The 19,406-nt window shown below is 48.8% G+C and overlaps 1 protein-coding gene across 1 annotated transcript in view; it reads left to right on the forward strand.

The window, feature by feature from the left end:
• Window positions 1-19,406, forward strand: part of CACNA1B (calcium voltage-gated channel subunit alpha1 B) — a 304,713-nt gene that overhangs the window by 272,047 nt on the left and 13,260 nt on the right. The window contains exons 42-46 of the mRNA XM_035891880.1: window positions 4,406-4,502; window positions 14,429-14,537; window positions 16,440-16,547; window positions 17,796-17,908; window positions 18,802-18,929. Of these exons, the coding sequence (XP_035747773.1) occupies window positions 4,406-4,502; window positions 14,429-14,537; window positions 16,440-16,547; window positions 17,796-17,908; window positions 18,802-18,929 (555 nt within the window). The remainder of the gene's footprint in view (window positions 1-4,405; window positions 4,503-14,428; window positions 14,538-16,439; window positions 16,548-17,795; window positions 17,909-18,801; window positions 18,930-19,406) is intronic.

Raw genomic sequence — 19,406 nt, forward strand, 5'->3', positions numbered from 1 at the left:
TCTCACAAGGTCTCTTCTTTGCTTGTCCCATGGAAAAGGGAATGACCATGTTTGTCCACTCTCCGTAGCTTGAGACCCTCGGTGAAAGCTGCTGCATCGGTAAAAAGTGTTGTTATAACAAGTGTTGTTATACTTTTGTCCTCTAGATAATATTTGTTAATATGGATATATTCTATGATTTTAAACATAGGCTCAATGTGTGTGTGTTTACATACCTGTTTCCAACATCACCTTTGGTCTGGTTACAAAATCCAACTTTCCGTACTCTTTTTGGGGGGAAAACATTCAAAAGGAAGTAAAAAAAGCAGCTAGCAGCTGTTCTAGATGTGCGTCACCCTCAGGAGGGGTAAGTATGGGGAAAGCGTTGGATTTAGGGGTGGCAGAAGCCTCAGGCTCCCAGAGAAAGAGAGAGCGAGAGAAATGCGGTGCATGCGCAATTTCGTGCAGGGCTGGGACTTAATCAGGAAAGGAGTGAAAATGCCGAACTAAAGATGAACTGGGAAAGAAATGAAAATTGGATTTCTATCAGCTTTTATTTGTTCAAGATCTATAAAGTGAGTGCTTTATCTCTCTTACAGCCCCCTTCCCAGTGCATACTCCTTAGAGATACTGGAAACGTTGGTCTTGCCATGCCGTTTGCTCCCAAGAGCTGAGGGAGATGCTCCTGGCAGCACCTTCAGTTGTCGGGAGGAGATGCAGGTGCTCCCAAGGGAGAGCTTTTTCTTAGCTATCTGAGAGAAAGGGATACTGATGAAAATAAACAAAACTTGGATAGATTTAAACAACCTGGGAAAGGATCCCTCTTTGTCATAATTTGTCATAATTTGCTGCCATGGCCTTCTAATGCAATACATCTGCTGGTTTTTAAGCCTTCTGTGGACTCTTGGAGAGCTCAGGGAACTGCTCATATGTATTTTCTACATATTATAAATATTATAAAATTTTGGTAAACTTCTTGATTCAGTTAAACCGATATACTTTTTATAACCACAATTAGGCCTGCGGCCAAGATTTGCACAGTTCCATTTGAACTGTTTCTGAATTAATGGTTTTGAGTTGATTGGGAAGATTTTGGATAGACCTTAATTTTTCCCATCCAAAAAAGCAGTAGTATTGAAGGAGACATTCCAAAATATTCCAGCCTTCTTTACATAACGTACCAAAAGAAACATAGCGAAGCCAAATCATCTCGTTTTTCTTTAGAGGTCATTCTGACGTTCAGTACAGCCCTTTTTGTACATGATTTGGTTACTTACAGAAGATTAAGAAATGTAATCCTGCTGTTAAATTAGCTGAAAATACTGTTGGGAGTTAATGAGACTGGCCACAAAGCTACCTCGAGGCATCTGGTTTCACCTACTGGCAACAAAGGCTGGATTTTCCCAGTGCCAATGGCCAAGAGGGCTCTCGAGATGCCAGTTTCTGGACTTCCAGTAAATTCCTTATTGCCCGTGAAGCAGAGGAGAGCCCTGCTGGGGTTCCATAGGTGGTAACAGAGGAAGGTAAAGATTCCCAAGCTCTTTCGACCCAGCTAATTTGAATCCCAGTAAAGATCCATTAAATAGGCTCTTTGTGCGCTGCAGGCTCTGGTTTTGTTGGGCTGTGGCAGCAGTGGGGCAGTGGGTAGGGGCCGTTCATAGGCAGGTGCTCAGGCACAGGGAATTAAAACATTAGCGATAAAGGGAACTGAAGGGAATGGCTGGAAAGCCTTGCACATGGCACTGAAGGTTTCACAGAAGAAAAGCCAAGGTTTTGTTGAGCAGTTGGACGTTCTCTCTCTCTCTCTGCGTTGAAGTGCCTCCTTCATTGCAAGCCCGGTTGCTGTCAGACTAACCTTGCTTTTCAGCGCGTTTTGCCCTTCCAACTTCTCCTGTTTGCCTGGGGAAAAACTGATTCCTCTCAGTTTTTGCTGTCGTAACATCTGATGTTTTTTTTCCAGTTGCCGGATTCACTATAAGGATATGTACAATTTGTTACGTGTAATTGCTCCACCCCTGGGCTTAGGAAAGAAGTGCCCTCATAGGGTGGCTTACAAGGTTTGGAACTTCAGAGACTCCCTCCAGCATTTTCAGTTGTGGTTTTGTTTCTTTTTAACCCCTCCCCAAGTGCAAATGCAAACAGTAGAGAAAAGAAAGAGTAACGTAACTAACCTCTTGCCTGAAAAAAGGGAATGATTGACTGACTACCTCCTTTTTCCTCGATGCACCTCTTCCCCGTCTACTCCCACACCCCAGCTGGCTGGACACAAGGCAGCTTTATGAGACAGTGAACCCTCCAGCTTCCATCCCGCCGGGTCTGGGTGGGAAGTGTTGGGGAGAAGCAGCACAGCATCTGAGCACTTCCCCTCTCTATATACACACACCAGAGAGAAATGTCAGCCCAAGATTTCTAGGGGCAAGGCCACGTTGTTTGGGCTTCATAGAGTTGTTGCTGCAGTTGAATGACCAACTTTTGAACCCTTCCCTTTCCTGAGCTGGAGAGATGTTTGATCTGGGTGCTGGTTAACTGGGCAGCAGAGTGGGATGGCTACTGAGGCTGGGAGAGATGAAGGGATGAGCTTGTCACAGTGCAACAGCCAGAGGTTGCCTTGGGAGCAAAATTACATCTCTCAGATCGTAAGCTGTGATGGACACCCAGTGAAACCTCCTGCCACATGGCACAGCAAAAGTATACTGTGCTCGGGAGCCGAGGTGGGGAGCTGAGGATGAATCTTGCCAAGAAATTGGCACAGGATGGCACTGGACTTGAGCGGGGCCCCAGTCGCAGGCAGGGATTTGCTTGCAGTCAGCGCATGGAGAGCAGAAGGTGAAGGTGGGAGCAGTGGAAGCAGCCAGCTTGGAGCTTGCTTTTCTCTTTCACTCCAGCCCAGGTGTTTTCCACATCTGACTGGGGATTAAGAGTTAACAGGCATTGCAGAGAAGGCATGAGACCCTGTACCTCCAGTCAGGGAGCAGGGGCAAAAAAGAGCAGCCAGGGGGAAGCCATTGGCTGTAATTACAATTTGTGTCTCTCAGCAGCCCTTAAATTAGCTCTGGGCTATAAAACCTGGGTGGAATTTTAACTGTGTTGGTTACCAAGGACAGGAATAGATGGATTTAGCTTGGTGAGTTCTCTCTTCCACCCCCTCCTGCATCAATGCCTCACATAGGAATTGAGACCCACGTTGGGGCAGCAGGCTGGTGTGTGGGTGCCTGCTTCTGTAGCTGAGAAGGGGGTTTCATATGGGTGCTTGGGTCTTGGTTTCCCTCCTAGTATAGTGGAGATGATAATCCTGTCCTGCTTTTCTAGGGGTTAAACGTTAATTAATAACATGCTGCAATATATTTAGGTCTCCTCAGATGATGGGCAGCACAGATTTGTACAATATAATAAGCAGGCAGCTCACTGGGAAAACAAAATGAGATTGTCATAGTCGTGCTCCCAGTTTTGGTAGTCAGAAAAAGGCAAAGCAGGAGAATTCCTCGCTATTTCTGCATCCCTTGCTTTTCAGGGCTGGATTTTAGTTACTACCACTGTGCACTGAAGGTAGATGCCATCAGTAATGGTCTGAGGGCCTCTTCCCAAATATCTGCCTTTCTCAGTTCCCTCTATCATGCAGGACAGCCAGCTGCCCTTGGTGGTGGAGACAACACATTGGCTTGATGAAAGGGGGGCCCCATCAAATGTAAGGGAGAAACAGGTCCCGTTTCCACCACTTTCCTGCAAGTCAAGTGCTGGGCTCTGGCTTTGTCAAACCTGAATTCAGGCTGGCTGTGGTTTTGCAGAGGTGCACCCTTGGCTTGGGGCCAGAGCAGTCCCAGTCCGTACCCCGAACAAACATACCAGGACTGGCTTTTTGCTTCTCTCGTAGCCCACGGGCTCACCTGAAAACCAAACTCTTGATTCACTGAAGGAAAGCTTAATATTTCACTAAGCCCTATCTGTCCCTGTCCCATAACTCTGCCTACCAGCTCTCCCTGGCATGGTGAATACAGCCTCCTGACTGACTGGTTTGGGGGGGCGAGAAGGGGAAGCATCCCTCCACCCCTGCAAAGAGCCAGCCAAACCCCAGCCCTCCCCGCACCCCCGCCACCCCGTGCGGAGACACCAATCATTCCCCGCAGGGACCCGCGTGCCGAGGCGCAGCTCTGGCCATGGGACGTCCCTGCAGAGAGGAGGAGACGGGCATTGAAACACAGCAACGGAAGCGGAGAAACCTTTCTATTTACCCACCTCTTTAGTTTGTTTTTTTTCCTGAGAAATCTGATTAACCAGATATCTGTTTTCTTGTCTGCTTTCCCCTCTCTCTCCTCCTTTTCATTTGCTCCGTTGTGTTGCCTTTTGCCCCCTAACTTCCCCCCCCCCGCCCCGGTCTGATTTGATTTCTGTGTCCTCTTGCTTTTGCCTCCTTCCCTCTGACTCCAAGCGGGCGCATCAGTTACACAGACATGTATGAGATGCTGAGACACATGTCCCCACCTCTAGGCCTTGGAAAGAAATGCCCTGCTCGTGTTGCCTATAAGGTAGACCAACACCCCCAGAAGCTCCTGCCAAACCACTAGCTTTTTGTGCCGTGGCTGAAATGGGTGCCGGTTTTCTGTGGCATTAGTGTTGTTCTCCTGGACTTTTCTGGTGCTTTCTCTGCTTTCCAAGCAGACTGGATTTGGGATCATCTTCCTTTTTTTTTTTTTCTTTTTGGTCTTTGAAACTATGGCACATCAGTTTGTCTTTCTAAGTATGTCTCCCCTATCTCTATCAGTGTTGCTCTCTCTCCTCTCTCATTCTGCTTCCATTTAGGCTAATTTGGGGAGGGAGTGTGCTAATGAGCAAATTACTCCACCAGTATGATCCCCATTTATCTTCCTGCAGCTCTTTGGCTGTCTCTTCTCACTAGCCCTTCAGTAATATGTTGTTTTTCCCCCTCTTAATTAGATTGGAGTAATTAGAGTAGGCAGTATTGTAGGAGTTAGCAAGCTATTAAACAGAGGCAACACCAGAAGGGCTCCTTAAATACCCTCATGGAAGAAATTATTGTAACAGAAAACATTTAAGACAGGAAGATGAAGAAATTGCTCAAACTTATTGTTTATTCTGAAAAACTTTTTAACTGAATGACAGAAATGCATTCTATCCAAAAGGCTGCTAGCTGCTGCCTTCCAGGCACTGCTTGGACCAACCCGGTGGAAACTCAGGTGATGCTGAGCTGAGGTTACGGAGCAGACCCAGACCCCACCAGTTAAAGCCATGCTGCTTTCACACCACCTCGCTTGGAAATTTGCATTTGCGGTAGTGATTCCTTGGAAGCTTTTAACATTGAACCTCAGAGTTTCGAGGGAGAGGTTTGTAACAAACATTTAGCATTGGCGTAAGTGAGCATCCATCAAACTCGACAGGGTTGTCTTTTGCTGTCAACACTACTTCAGCTACCACCAAGCCTAACTACTGCATCCCGCTGTCTGTGGTGCAGTGGATCCAGACCGCAACAACCCCTCCAGGAGTGCTTGTTTGTTCCTTGAGGCCATATGAAAGCAAGGTTTTGTGAAGAGACCAAGCCAAACCCAAACCTAGGCCTGCCTTTATGTAGGGCACTTAGCAAGAAGAGGGTCAGATACAGCTTCCGACAAGATCCTTCCTCAGTATGTCAGGGTTTAAAATAAAAAGAAAATGAAATGTAACCTTAAAGCTAGCCACTTGGATATCTGTGCTGTATTCCTTTTGACTTGTTTCTGGCCATTTTGGTCACTGCTTTCAAAGAGCAGCTGTGTCATGAGCAATTCATGCCCACCATAGCGTAATGAAGCTTGAGAAACGCAGCTACGCCAACATGCCAGCTCCCAGGTCTCAGCTATTTCAGACAGATGAGTAGATGGATAAGCACCTCTACAGAGGAACCAGTAATACACAGAAACCCAATGGTTTTAAAGTAATCAATGTCTCCTTTTAGCACCTATGAGTCTCCAGTGACTTAAAATGGAGCCGTGTCCTGCTGAGAGCCCGGCAGTAGGTGTTTGCAGCTGGGCAGCCAGGTCTGCTCTGGTCACACATGTGAACCAGAAGCATAAAGCTCTCCCTGCCCCCCGCCGCCCGAAGTACAGTTAAAAAAGGAAGAAGATAAAAGGGGACAAAAAGATCATGTGTTAAAATAGGCATTTTAAACAAGCCTTTGGGCTGATTTTCGTAGTGTGGCGTCTCTTCACCTCCATGTGATGGTTGTCAGCCGTTGGAGCAGACTTTCCCTGGGCAGAGGCACTGCAGATGTCCCTCCCTTGTCCCTCATTTCCCTGGGGGTTAGCTGGTATCTTGTTTAATTCGTCTGTCTATACAGAACAAATCCACAGAACTCAGGTACATATGAATAATTTCTTTTTAAAATCCAGTCTCCTGATTTTTTTAAGATGTCTTTAATTTTTACCCATCTACTAAGAAACCCGTCAAAGGTGTCTGTGTACCACTGAACCGTCAGTAGAGATGGGTGCAAGTCAGACAGCTCAAATCTAGACTGAGCATCAGATTTGTCTGAGCTTGGAGATGATCAGATTAATTTTGCACATTATCAAAGAGCCCCGAACTACAAAAATAGAGACTAAAGACCAGCTCTGAATTTTTCCCATGGAGTAAGGCTGCAGCTTGGGCTTACCCCCACTCCCAGCTACGGCTGCTGCTAAAACTAAACCCTCATGGGGAGGCAGTGCCTGGGTTTGCTCCCTGCCTCCTCCACTTCTACATGCAGCACAAGGACCAGCGTGTCCATGGAGGGTGATTGGTGCTGAGCACCTTCCCCCAGGCAGCGGCTGTGTGTGGGTCATGGCCTCCTCCTGCCCTACACCGGCCGCTGGCCCCCCCACCAGAGTCACTTGCTGTCCGTCCCACAGCTGATGGGAGATTGGGGGGGGGACGGTGCAGCCCCCCTGGCCACGCACGCCTCCATGCAGAGCCAGCATGCAGAGGGACAACGACGCCCTCATCCTGCAGCTGAGGCTCAGGCAGGGCTGACAGCCGCCAGGGCTTCTTCTCTGTGATATTTTTGCTCTCTCCCTCTGAACCAAATGATTTTTTAAAAAACCTTACTTTTCTGTCCGGCAAAAGCTCTTTTGCCCCACATGTCCACCCTTTCTCTTTCCACATATATTTTTCCCAGTCCTCTCCACAAAGGTTTTGTGTGTTTTCCCCCTGTCTTCGTCTCTGTTGCCTCCTCAGTATGTGCACACTGTCATTTCGTTTGGATTTTTCCCTCTTTGCAGCCTCCTTGGCTGCTGTCCTTCCTTTCTGCTGTTTTCTGGTCTCCCTTTCTCAACTGTTCTCCGTGGTCGGCGTGACCAGCCTCTGCAGTTTCGTGCGCATGGCTTGCTGCTTGCCTGGAGGTGCATGCGTGGGGGCCTGGAGAGCTCTATCCCACACTGGGCGGGGGAGAAAAAAGGGTGAGGGGACAGAATTTTAAAATCTCTTCTACCCAGTCAGATGAAAAGAGGGAAGAAAACCACTTTGGCTTCACTCTTGTGTCTTGGAATTTGGTCGCTTATCCGTTTTCCCATGAGCGTGGTGGTGGTATTTTCACTCCGTTTAATCACGTATTGAGGCATTGAGGCCTCTTAGACAGACGCCGCTCATCTCCAGCGAAGGGTCCTGGGGTTTGATATGCTATGCAGGAGCAGCAACAAGGGCAGAGTGGCTCGGCCATCACCTGGAGCCAGCCCCTCTGCACCACCGAGCTTTGTGTGCATCTTTAGAGAAAATGGGAGAAGGAAACGGCCATTATGCTGCTAAATCTCTCTGGCACAGTATCTTGCAGATATCTGCAAGAGCAGGGGTGGAGGAGTCTGCTGAGGTTTTTTTTTGGCATGATTCTTAGGAACGGTGCAGTGCTAGGAAAGGCAATAACCGAAACCTTTCCCCAGTGCTCTCAGAGTCATCTTTTTACCTCCCTCTTCCATGGATAGAAGACAGCAGTGCCAGCAGGCACGTCCCCACCTCTGTCCAAGTCTAGCTCTAGGTGAAGCCCTGCATGGACATGCTGGCACCCGGAGGGGGCTCTTGACTTCATTTTGTGGTTCTGTTGGTGCTGTCAGGCACAGCTTTGCACACCCTGTTTCAAGGGTGAGTTATTGTAGGGATTAGGAGGGCTCTGGCTCTCTCTTTAGCACCTCCTGACACAGCCAAGGCTCCTGGACATGTGATGGGAGGGTGATCTTGGAGCTGGGCTGGCTCCCCATCCCCACCAGGGCTGCACCTTACTTTGCCCATCACTGCCATGTGGATTTTAAAGTCTGGATTAGGTCCCTGAAGCCTAAACAAGAGTTTGAACGGTCTGCCCAGCCTCGCTACCTCTTCTGCGCAGAGCTAGCGTCGTGCATCACTTCTTCTGGACAAGGAGCAAGGTTGCACTTATGGAAGGTAGGATGACCACTCCATGCAACAAGGCCAGTTGTGTGCCAGAGGCAGAGCCCACGTTTTGGGCACAGACCTGGCTCCTCTGATGGCCATGGGAGGGAGGAAGGCCATGGCCAGCCTCTCTGAAGCCAACAGAAGAGTTAAATAAGAGTAGGATAATTACAACTAGGTCGGGGTGAATTATTCATAGCAAATAATTTATTCACCAAACTCAGCGTCGTTTCTCACAAGCAGTGCTCCATTGTCCTGAATTTATTCACGCTTGGGGATTATTCCCAGAGCAGTTCTCGTCCCAGAGGCTGCACGGGAGCTGCTGATGGGGTGCTCTTAATAATTCAAAGCTGTCAGGATGCCAGCTAATTTTCCTTGCATTAGTAGCTCAGGGTGCTCCTCTTCCTGTTAATGTTTGGACAAATGTGTCGATGAATAAAATTTATGGTACAGATATTTCAGCTCAGTACTCGCTTTGTGGGTCAGGCCAGGAGCCATTCAGAGACCTTTTGTCTCGGCTTTTGACACCAGCATGAATTCTCCCCAATTTCTCTAACACGGTCCCTGCCGACCGTCATTGTCCAAGGAGTTTCTGTGCAGAAGATCTGCAGAAACCAAATGCTGAAAGGGCATAAATTCTGTCAATTCTGCTCAACACAAAGGTTTCATTTCTCGTTAGCGATGTCCCTGTCTTGCAATTAAATCAGTACTAGAAGCCGCAGGGTGTCTGCACCCCTCCTGACCACACAAGTAACCAGAGCAAAAAGCGTTGCCTCCCTAACCCCGGCTGTAATCAGTTACCACCTCGTTATCTGCAGAGTTAATTAGGAGACTCTAGAGACAATATTGCACCTCCTACCTCTGGGGCCTTTTCCTGTGGAAACATTAATGAGATCCCCTCGCTCGGGAGGGGGATGCCTCCAAAACCGCCTAATTAAAACCAAGGGCTGGAGGAGGGTTCCCCAAGCGCAGCTGGGAAATAGGAGTGGGGACTCCATCTGCTGCCGGCTGCCTTTCCTCAAATGCTCTTGGAGGGAATTGGAAAGGAGGGGAGGAAGAGGAGCAGCATGGGGAGTGGGGAAGCCCTTTCCTGCCAGGTCTGGGCACCTGGGAGGGGTGATGACCTTTTTTCCTGCTCCCCCGTTATTAATTCACATGAACATCCCTCATTTGTGGCTGGCAATTGCCAGGGCACCCGAAGCGACGCAAGCTTTTTACCAGTGCAGGGAAGTATCAGGTCCCCTGCCATCTGCATCAGGAAGCTCATAGGTTTTCCTTCTGGGGTCTGGAAAGATGGGAAATTATGCAAATTGGATTTATTTACTTTTTTAAATCAAATTTTTGCTTCATATTCCAAAGCATGAGGCACTGGTAAGACATGGCCTTGAAGTGCAACTTCAGCCAGAAGAAACAGCAAAAATGTGGGGCAATATTAATTTTACTTTAAACTGTGTATGGGCTAAACAACAGGTTCAGGTGGTTTTTTAACCGTGTTGTTGCTCTTGCTGTATGAAAAACCTGGTGATTTTCTCTTCTGGTTAGGGATGAAAATCAAAAGTTCTTGATTAATTTTTCAGAGAACAATTTTGGGTCGATCAGAATATTTGACTTTGAGAAATTTTATCAATTTTAGTTGGATTCCAGTTCCTTTTAAATGGGTCCTGTAGAGAGGTAAATGAATTTAAATATAGGTAAAATTAGAAAGGAACTTTGAAAGGGTTGAAATTTCTTGCTCTGCACATGTTGGAAGGAAACATTTTTACATTGAGGTTGTTTTGTAACATTGGGCGGGGGTGAGGAAATGAAGGTTTGGTTTTGTTTGCAGTTTCAGTCTTTCAGTGGTGTTTCTGGCTCTAGGAAAACGCACCAGGTGATGTGCAGGGGAAGTTCAGGTGCTGGGTCTCTCTGCTGGGCAGCTGTGCCAACCCCCGGCTGACTCCTTGGCTCCACTAGGTGTCCATGGTAGTGCGGGGCCGTGGCATGAGCATGTCTCACCAAACTGCCTTCTTCCTTGCCACACGGTGTGGTGGCAAAGCTATTTTGAATCAAAGATAGCTCAATTCCTTTCTCCCAACTGCTTCTTTTCTCAATCAGTGCTTCCAAGAAAACAGCTTTCACTGATGTCAGGAGAGATCTGGGGTGGCTTGGAGACAAAACCTGCTTAGCTGCAGCAGGTTATAAGGTACTTCTGTTGCATTTAATGGGGTTTTTTTGGCTAAGAAATGGGAAGCTGCTCTGCCCTGATAGGTGCAACTTCCAACCTGCCTTGCAATGCAAGTGCCCCTCAACTGGCTGCCAACAGCCTGCCCCAGGGGAGGATGGGGAGATGCTTCCCAGTTTGCCACCCCCATAGACATGAGAGAGGGAGCCATCCCACCCAAGCCAGACCAAGGCCAGACCAAGCCCCCCGTCTCCTGACGTGGCTGCTAGAGCCAGCAGCCACTCCAGCAAGGGGCTGAGAGATGACCAAGGACATGCACAAGGACCACGCTCTCTTTTGGCTGATGGTTTATCAGATCAGAAGTTGCAAAGACGTGAAGGTGCCCGGGTTGAGCTGTTTGACCAGTTTGCATATTGGGATGGAAAAAATGCTGTAGACCAGGTAGTGCTGAGGGTAGCATGGAGGGGAGGAGGGAGGGGACATGGTCTGGGGAGACTCTTCCACCAGCCAAGCGGCTGTTGGCAGCGCTCCTGCTCAGCGCCTGCACGTGAGTTTTGCTCAGCTAACCTTCCTGCAAGGGTGCAATTGCAAGTGTGCATTCCCTTGGAAAATCTCACTCTAAATTTTTTGTCCCTGATTAAAATTTAGAAGGAAAGACCTTCATACAGCATTGCTGCATATAGTTGTGATGCAGCTTGTGTTCTGCATCCATGTCCTTTGGGAATTTTTCTAGAAAGTCAGTTGTGGGGGACCTGGGATGTCTCAGTCCCAAAATGGTTTTTGGCACTAGTTTTTGTGAGGATAGAGCTCTCCTGGTTGGAATTATTTCTCATCTGCTTGTTCTTCACTTCCATGCATCTTCTTTCTCCGTCCATCCCTTAACTCTGTCTCCCACTGAACTGGGATTCAGTGGGACTCTGAAAGTGGTAACTGTGGGCTTACATCGATATAATAATTTGGTGTAACTTTTTGTGTGCTGACGGCAGAAGTCTGAATTAAAATCCTGTTTCATTTGACACAAGAGAACAGAAAAAATTTTTGTGGCGTTGCCAGCATTTGATACTGTCATTGAATTATAAAGGGAGGAGAGTCTTGGCTTTGATTTCCCTATCTCTGAGGCTTGTCAGCCATGGAAGATAACCTCTGGGCATGCTTAAAGAAAGCTCTTTGAGATTACGATGGTTTGTCTCAGATTTCAGGGGACAGGGTACGTTGTTACGCGAGTCTCTTGTCCCTGCCGCCTGCAATGAGATCCAAAGACGTGTAATAAGATAAATAAGGAGGTCTTGGCTCCTCTGAATGTCAGCTCACTTCAGCAACATATTTTTTGCTCTGGACCAGTGCCCTGTGCCCTCAGTCCCCACCCCAGTCGGCACCAGCGCATGTTCCCCCTTGGGGGCAGACATTCTCTCCTTGACTGGCAAAAAGTCCTAGGGCTGGAGTCTGTCCTCTCTTAGGGCACCAAAACGCCTAAGGCAGCTCAGTTCATACCTCTGGGAACATGCATGTCAGAGATTTCTCTGAGCAGGGAGGGTAATCCAGGGATGGAAAAGGTGACCGAGCCTTCGTTCCCCAGTCTTGGCTTGGTTTTGGGTAGAGCGTAGGAGTAGGAGCCAGGGCTCACACTGAGTACTCTGCCCCCTTCTGCCTCTCACCTCACCCAAGACTCCAGGCAGGTCCCTGCTCTCGGCTACACCATGTTTCCCTTCACCAGCAACAGCTTGCCCACAAGCAGGGGTGCTACTACTGCATAGCTCCCCCACAGTGGCCAGGAGGGTGAGCGGGGTCGCACAAGGCACCCCTGAGCCGCTGCAGCCACACCTCAAGTGAGGATTACACCAGCAAAGCTGCATCTCTGGGAAATATTTGCAGCCCTTGGCATTGTGTAGTGTTGCAGTGTACAGAGGCAGAGGGGGATCTGGCCCCTGCCGTGCACTCACCGCCGCGGCAGCTCGCTGCCTCGGGGAGCCTGCAGCTTCATTTTCTTTAGCAGCATGTTGGGTGGTTGTTAAACAGAGAGGAGGTTTGTGTCCAGCGATAGGGATCAAAATAACAGCCTAAGCAGCTTTCAGATGTGGATGAAATTCCCTCCTGAGCAAGGGGCCCAGGCCAAGCTAACACTTGGTTTTACAGGCTTCTGCGAGGCTCCGCTTAGACAGATTAACACCCAGTGACTTCCTTGGGTTGCACAGACCCTCGGAGAATGAACGGAAACACAGAGGCTTAATCTGATATGGCTCCAGCCAAGGAAGTTTCTAAACAGCTTGTGAAAGCCGAGGAGCTGAGAAATTGTTAGGTTGCCAAAAGAGAAGAAATCCATCCTTTAAACGTGTCACTGAGGTTATCAGCAAGGCTTGGAGAGTGTTTCTCCCCGCCTGTGTTTCCATGCTCTGCCGCCAGTGATGTTAAGGGAGTCATAGCTTTCCAAAGCCGTCCCAGGTACTTCATTTCTTGCAGGAATGATAAATTTGCTCTATCAGAGGTGGTCCTGACTGGTGATGGGGAAGGAGTTGCTACTGGGTCTGAAGACCTTGGATGATACTGATCGGGAGGGGCTATTCCATGATCAGACTGAAAGAACGTAGTTAGGGGAATCACAGAATCCCAGAATGGCAACAGTTGGAAAGGCCCTCTGGAGATCACCCAGTCCCACCCCCCTGCTCAAGCATGCTCACCCAGAGCAGGGGGCACAGGACATCATCCAGGCGGGGGTTGAATATCTCCAGAGAAGGAGACTCCACAGTCCCCTGGGCAGCCTGGGCCAGGGCTCCATCACCCTCCAAGTAAAGAAGTTGTTCCTCACGTTCAACTGGAACCTCTTCTGCTTCAGTTTGTGCCCATTGCCCCTTGTCCTGGTGCTGGGCATCACTGAGAAGAGTCTGGAAATCATAGTCCTGCTCATATTAATCCAGCCTCTTCCTCTATGGGTAAGGTCTAGATGGATCTGTGTAGCTCATTGACTGGAAGGAAAGGAGAAGACCTTCAGAGCTCCTGGGATGCCCACAGGGAAGGGAGGTAAGAGACAGAAGCCATGTGTCTCCAGTGAAAAGGATATTGCACACCTTCACCTCTCATCAGCCAGTCCCAACCTCCCGTGGGGTGCTTGAGCCACACCGCAGGGGTCACCAGCCTTATTTTCAAGTGCACTTCAAGCCATGTCTGAAATGCGTCATCACAGGGTCATGCTGGAGACTGCGCAACCCCTGCACCAAGCACTCACACACCTCCTGGTGTCATTGTCACCAAAAGTGCCTTCCTCACATCCCACTCACTGGCAAGGCCACGCACACAGCTGGAAGAGGCATGGTCGCTGTCTGGATCCTCGGGTGGTAGATCCAAATCCTCCATCATTTTCATTCAACAGTGCCAGGTCCTGTTTGTTGCTATCGCTCCTGTTGTAGAATCAGAAGATAGGTGAAGGTAGCTGATCTAGGGAAGGATGGCAGAGGTGGCTTCATGGTTTATATCTTCCGAGTGTGCTGCTTTGGCAGGGAGACCTGTGCCGCTCTGCTGAGATGCTGAGAGTTTTTTCCACTGGCAGGGGTGATGGGTACCAGCCACGTGTCTGGAGGCTGCAGGGAAGAACATAGCTGGAGACTGTCGCGAACAGGGTACCCGGCTATGAAAGGGGATGAAGGCATTCAAACTGGCTTCTTTTGGAAGAACTCTCTTTGTAGGACTGCAGTACAAATGCTGGCAAATCACTAAAGCCACCGTTACGGCTCAGGCCTGCTCCTGAAAAGGAATTCACATCTGTGTGGAGAAGATGTGGTTTTAGCTCAGCGCACGAAAGGTTAACGGGCGTTTGTAACGTGGCCATTTCTAAGGGCTGGCAGAAGGGGAGGGAAGGGGTGTGGGGGGGGGAGGAATCCTGACCCCCGCTCACAGCCGCTGCATCTTTCTCTCCAGCGCTTGGTGCGGATGAACATGCCGATCTCGCCTGAAGATTTAACCGTCCACTTCACGTCCACGCTGATGGCCCTGATCCGCACAGCCCTGGAAATCAAACTCGCCTCAGGTGAGAGGGAGGCGATGTCTGACAGCAGGCGTGGGCTCAAACCCCAACTGTTGGCTTGGTGTCCTCCCAAAACCACCGAGATCCTGGCCCAGGTGGAAATCCTGTTTTCCTATTGCCTGCCACCTGCCAGCACCCCAGGACAAGGGAGCCTCAGGGAGAGGTGGTAGGGAGGGGTCCTGAGCATTGCTCTGCCTTTGGGGTGGCCATCTCCTGGCATCCCCATCAGTGAGCTTTGGCCATCCCAGTTGGGAGATCTCAGAGGCAAATCCTTGTGTGCGCGCTCGTTGCTGTATCACAGAAATAAGAGTTTCTGCACTTCTTAACTATCCCAGTGCAAGGGAAGAATGGCCCTTCCTCTCCCATTGCTGGCAGCGAAGCAGGGACTCTGAGTGCCATGAACCATGTTCCACCTTGAGATAAAATTTAATGATTTAAGTGTTTAATCAGGCATTTACTTGACTTCCCAATTAAACATTGCAATGTAATAAACCATGTTGGCCTTTTATCTGGGTCGTTACACTATTTAATCAGGATGGCAGGGGTCAGAATCAAGGCATGACTGGCCGAAGCACTTTTATACCTAATTTAAAAGCGAACAGGAGGTAACAATGCTCTTACGAGCAAAGGGCAGGGCAGGGTTGGGATGCTGTGCTTTTGCTAAGTGGTTTTAGGCCATCCCTTCAACCTCTCTGTATTCATTACCTCCCTCATATGTTGCTTAAACTTTGTCTTTGATGCTTTGGGAGGCATTGCTGGAAGCAGACAAAATGCTGAGGTCACTGGGACTCCCCTAGGGAGTGACGCCAAGTATCAGACCCTCATTTCTAAGGATGCATTTAGGACTGCCTGGGATTTTGGGGCCCAGCACCTTAGTTTAGTAACAACCTCTAGATAGGGATGCTGAGAGTTTGTATTATTTTAGGCTTCTGGTTACCTGCCAGCAATGGTAATTCAAGCATCTTTTTTTCATCTGAAAAAGTCTCCTTCCACCCTTTTCTTTGGCCGCACGCTGGAAGGGAACCAGAGAAGAGAGCTCAGCTGTTAGCGCTGGATTCTTTCTAAGGTTTATATCTGCTGTGGGTTGTGAGGTTTTGACCTGTTTTGTTGTTACGTGCTTCATTTGAATAGGTTTCATGTGCTGCATTTAATTGAGTCTTTAGTGGGACTAACAGGCCCTTAATAAACCCTCCTTAATGAGTTTCCGTGTGGGAGTTCAAACCACCATGTAGCAGAGTACCCAGTGCCTCCTCCCATTACTTTTCTCTTAGCAAAGGAATCTCTGACGTTCAGATGAATTACTTAATTGCCTCCCATGCGGTGTGTTCATTTGGGAGCTGGCCTGTTGGCTTATGTATCCTTTAATCACTTTCCACTCTCATATTAAGACCTCGCTTTGGTGATTTGAATAATGCCGCTGTCTTGGGCTCTGTTTTACCTTGTGATATAGCTGCTGTTTGGTGCTGCTGGTACGGAACAGCGTGCTTATGTCTCATGGCCAAAGACTTCAGGAAGAGTTCTTGGTGGAGCGGGTTTATAATCAGTCATGGCGTTGCTCATAGGCCAGCACCTCAGGCTTTGCATCACACCTGGGGGGTGCTGCTGCGTTCTGCCGACGCTATCCCGCGCCCCAAAGGAGCAGGCACCTGCAGTTAGGTGGACTAAGTCTGAGCTCAATTTTAAGCCCCAGGTAGCAGCAGAGGGTCAGCAGGTCGAAGCCATGATGGTCCTGCTGAGTTCACGCACTTTTCTCAGGGAGGACGTCGCCGATGCCTTTGCAACGCTTCAAGAGATGGGAGCGGGGAAAAGCCTCTGTGCTTGCTGTGCGAACAGCGGTGTGCGCTGATGGGACATGGATTTTCCCTTCTCTTCACGTGCCTCTTTGCCGCCCCGCCCTTTCTGCAGGGGGTGTTAAACAGCACCAGTGTGATGCTGAGTTGAGAAAGGAGATCTCGCTGGTTTGGCCCAATCTGTCCCAGAAGACTCTGGATTTGCTGGTGCCTCCTCACAAACGTAAGTGGTTCATCAGCAAGAAAGGTTTCTCCCTCCTTGCCTGCTCCGTCCCTTGCCCCATCTAGGTGCAGTCATCCAGAGGATGCAGTGAAGAAACTCAGTGCAGTTCAGCTTCTAGGTATCTTCTCTGCAGGGTTCACAGCCCACACCTCCATGCCATGGTCACATAAGGAAGTAGGAAAGCTGAGGTCACATCTAGGCGTGTATTTCATTATGCTACAGTAGATTTCCTGAAAAAAAAACCAACCCCCCCCCTCCAAAACCCCCCAAAAAACATGCCAAGAACTGACCTATGCCCTGTGTAGCCTCTTCCAGAGTTTTTCCATAGCTTTGCCTGCTTCCAGCTTGTGCCTTACAGAACGGGAGAGCAATTTCTGCATCTGGGCTCCAGAACACCAGGAGAAGAAAATTAAAGTTTGTTGAGAACTTACAGAATCAGAAGTGAGGTATTTGGGGGCTAAAGGCCTCTGTGTTACTTGATGACATCCTGGGCGAATGTGTTGAGAAAATGGAAAGTTTGCCATTATCTCGCTTGGCCCAGACAAGGGCTCTGGATTCCTGATTAATGAGGAAGAGTGCAGAGCAATGAAGGCATTGTTAATTAATGAAAAACAAGGGAGCTGAGGAGGTGCAAATCAGTGGGTAGAGTGCTTAAGTCTTTTCCTCCCCTCCTGTCTTGATGTCTATGTATCCGCTGCCTTAATTCCTTGCTCCGTTGCCGTGCATGCAAGGGCTGGTAGCGTAGCTATGAGGGTGAAAAAAACATCTGGAAAAATGAAATACTCTTTAAATGTATATTAGCCCATTATGCCCCGGTTGACTGTAATTCAAAGAAATAGGAATAAGGCCTCTTTGTTGATAAAAAGCTGGCTGTGGATCTGGTATTAATTTAGCAATTCTTCTGTCGGCAATGCTTACAATGCCACAGAGTTTTCCTGCCTGTTTTTTTTCCACACGGTCTCTGTGAATGTTTGCCACAGAGAGCTGGAGACCGGGGCCATCCTCCTCGGATGTGAAGGGCAGCAACAGGCAAAGAAGTCTGTTGTAACCTTTTCTCGGTATTTTTTTCTTTCCCTCACTTTTCTATGTCTGTTTGGCCTCATTATTCTAACATCACCTCTTCTTCCTCCTTGTTTTTCACGCCCATTTGTTGTTATTTCTTGCACTCTTTGACTTGTTCTTCTCTTCTCCCGATCCTTTCCCGTTCCTCACCCGAACGTCTCTGCTGCGTTCACCACCCTCTGGCAGCCGATGAGATGACTGTGGGGAAGGTCTACGCAGCGCTGATGATATTTGACTTCTACAAGCAGAATAAGAACAGCAGGGAACAAGTCCACCAGCCGCCTGGAGGCCTGTGCCAGGTACTCAGCCAAAAAGTGTCCTCCTCGGTCCTCCCTCTCGGGCAGCCTCTTCTCCGGCGTTGGGCAGCTCTCATGAGAGCCACTGGCACCTTTCATCTAGAAAGTCCGGATGCTTCTCTGGGCAGGATGTGAAAATGCTGTCTCAGAAATGGAAACCTCTCCTGAAAGTGTCTATCTCAAAAAAAAAAAAAAAAAAAAAAAAAAATAAGTTGCAGGTGCCTTTTCCAGTAGGTCTGGAAAGATCTTTTCCAAAAAATGTCAAGTGACATTTGGCAGTCCAAGTCCTATTTTCAGAAGTGGCCTAGGCACTGGGGAACACCAAAAGATTTCTTTGGGAAACCAAATTATTATTGAAAGTTGACGATAGTTGGGTTATAAACCATTTAAGCTACTTTTGAAAATGGGAATTATTAAAAATGATTTTTGCTTCAATAAATCAATAGATCAATTTCTTGAAAATATTTCCACACAACTGGCTTGGGATTAAAACCCCAATGGTTTCCAGTCAGACAAATACCTACAGGTTTCAGGATGATCACCCAGCTGATCTCCGGCATGGCCTGTCCATCTGTCTCACAGATGGGAGGCTACAGCAGGCCCAGTGTCACAAGGAGCCACCTGAACTGCACAGCCCCTTTGGTCACATCCGTGTGCGCAGTCCCTGCTGTGCTCTGGTGACCGGGGGAATGTCAGCGCAACTTTGGCTTGCGCAAAGCTGGGGGCAGCAAGTGTCCTTCAGACCCTCTTGCAGCTATGGGAGGGCTGGGGCGTGCTTTCTGCTGGGTCGATCTCCCAGGATGACAAAGTGGACTTTTTATTAACTAGGAAAGCTCTGCAACCCATTCTTCCCATATGCAGCTCTGTCTCTGACAACCTTTCCTTGTGCTTTGCAGCCCGGACCAGTGTCACTCTTCCACCCCCTGAAGGCCACTTTGGAGCAAACCCAGCCCACAGCGTTCAACAACGCAAAGGAGTTCCTTCGCCAGAAAAGCTCAGCCTCACTCAACAACGGGGGCACGTTGTGAGTATCCCCTGACCACCCCACCAAAGCCTGAGTGCAGAGAAGGAGCACGTGGGTGTATGCATCATCCCTGACCACCAGTGGTTCGGTTGCTCTGGAGGTGGTACAGCACAGCTGGTGACACCAAGATCAGGAGCCCCTTCATGCCATGGCTGGGACAATTTCCCATTGGTGGCTACCAAAATGCTTCCACATGGCTCTGCTCCCCACTGCATTCTTGGGTGCAGTTATCCACGTGGTCGTAGTGTCACATTCTCCAGAGCTGCATGTTTCCTTAATGGTCTCCTCTGAATCTTAATTGGGGAGCTTTCCATTGTAAATGTGAGTTTGCTTACAGGAATTTGGGATCATTGCAAAACAACCAAACAAACACCGACCCACCAGCCACCACTGCAGTGAGTTCTTGGGAGTTAAAAGGTCCTGGGGCACAAAGTCAGCCCTCAAGCTTTTGGCACTTGGTAACAGCAAGAGCTTCTT

The sequence above is a fragment of the Egretta garzetta genome, unplaced genomic scaffold (genome assembly GCF_000687185.1).
Source record: "Egretta garzetta isolate BGI_Z169 unplaced genomic scaffold, ASM68718v1 scaffold143, whole genome shotgun sequence".
Taxonomy (NCBI): Eukaryota; Metazoa; Chordata; class Aves; order Pelecaniformes; family Ardeidae; genus Egretta; species Egretta garzetta.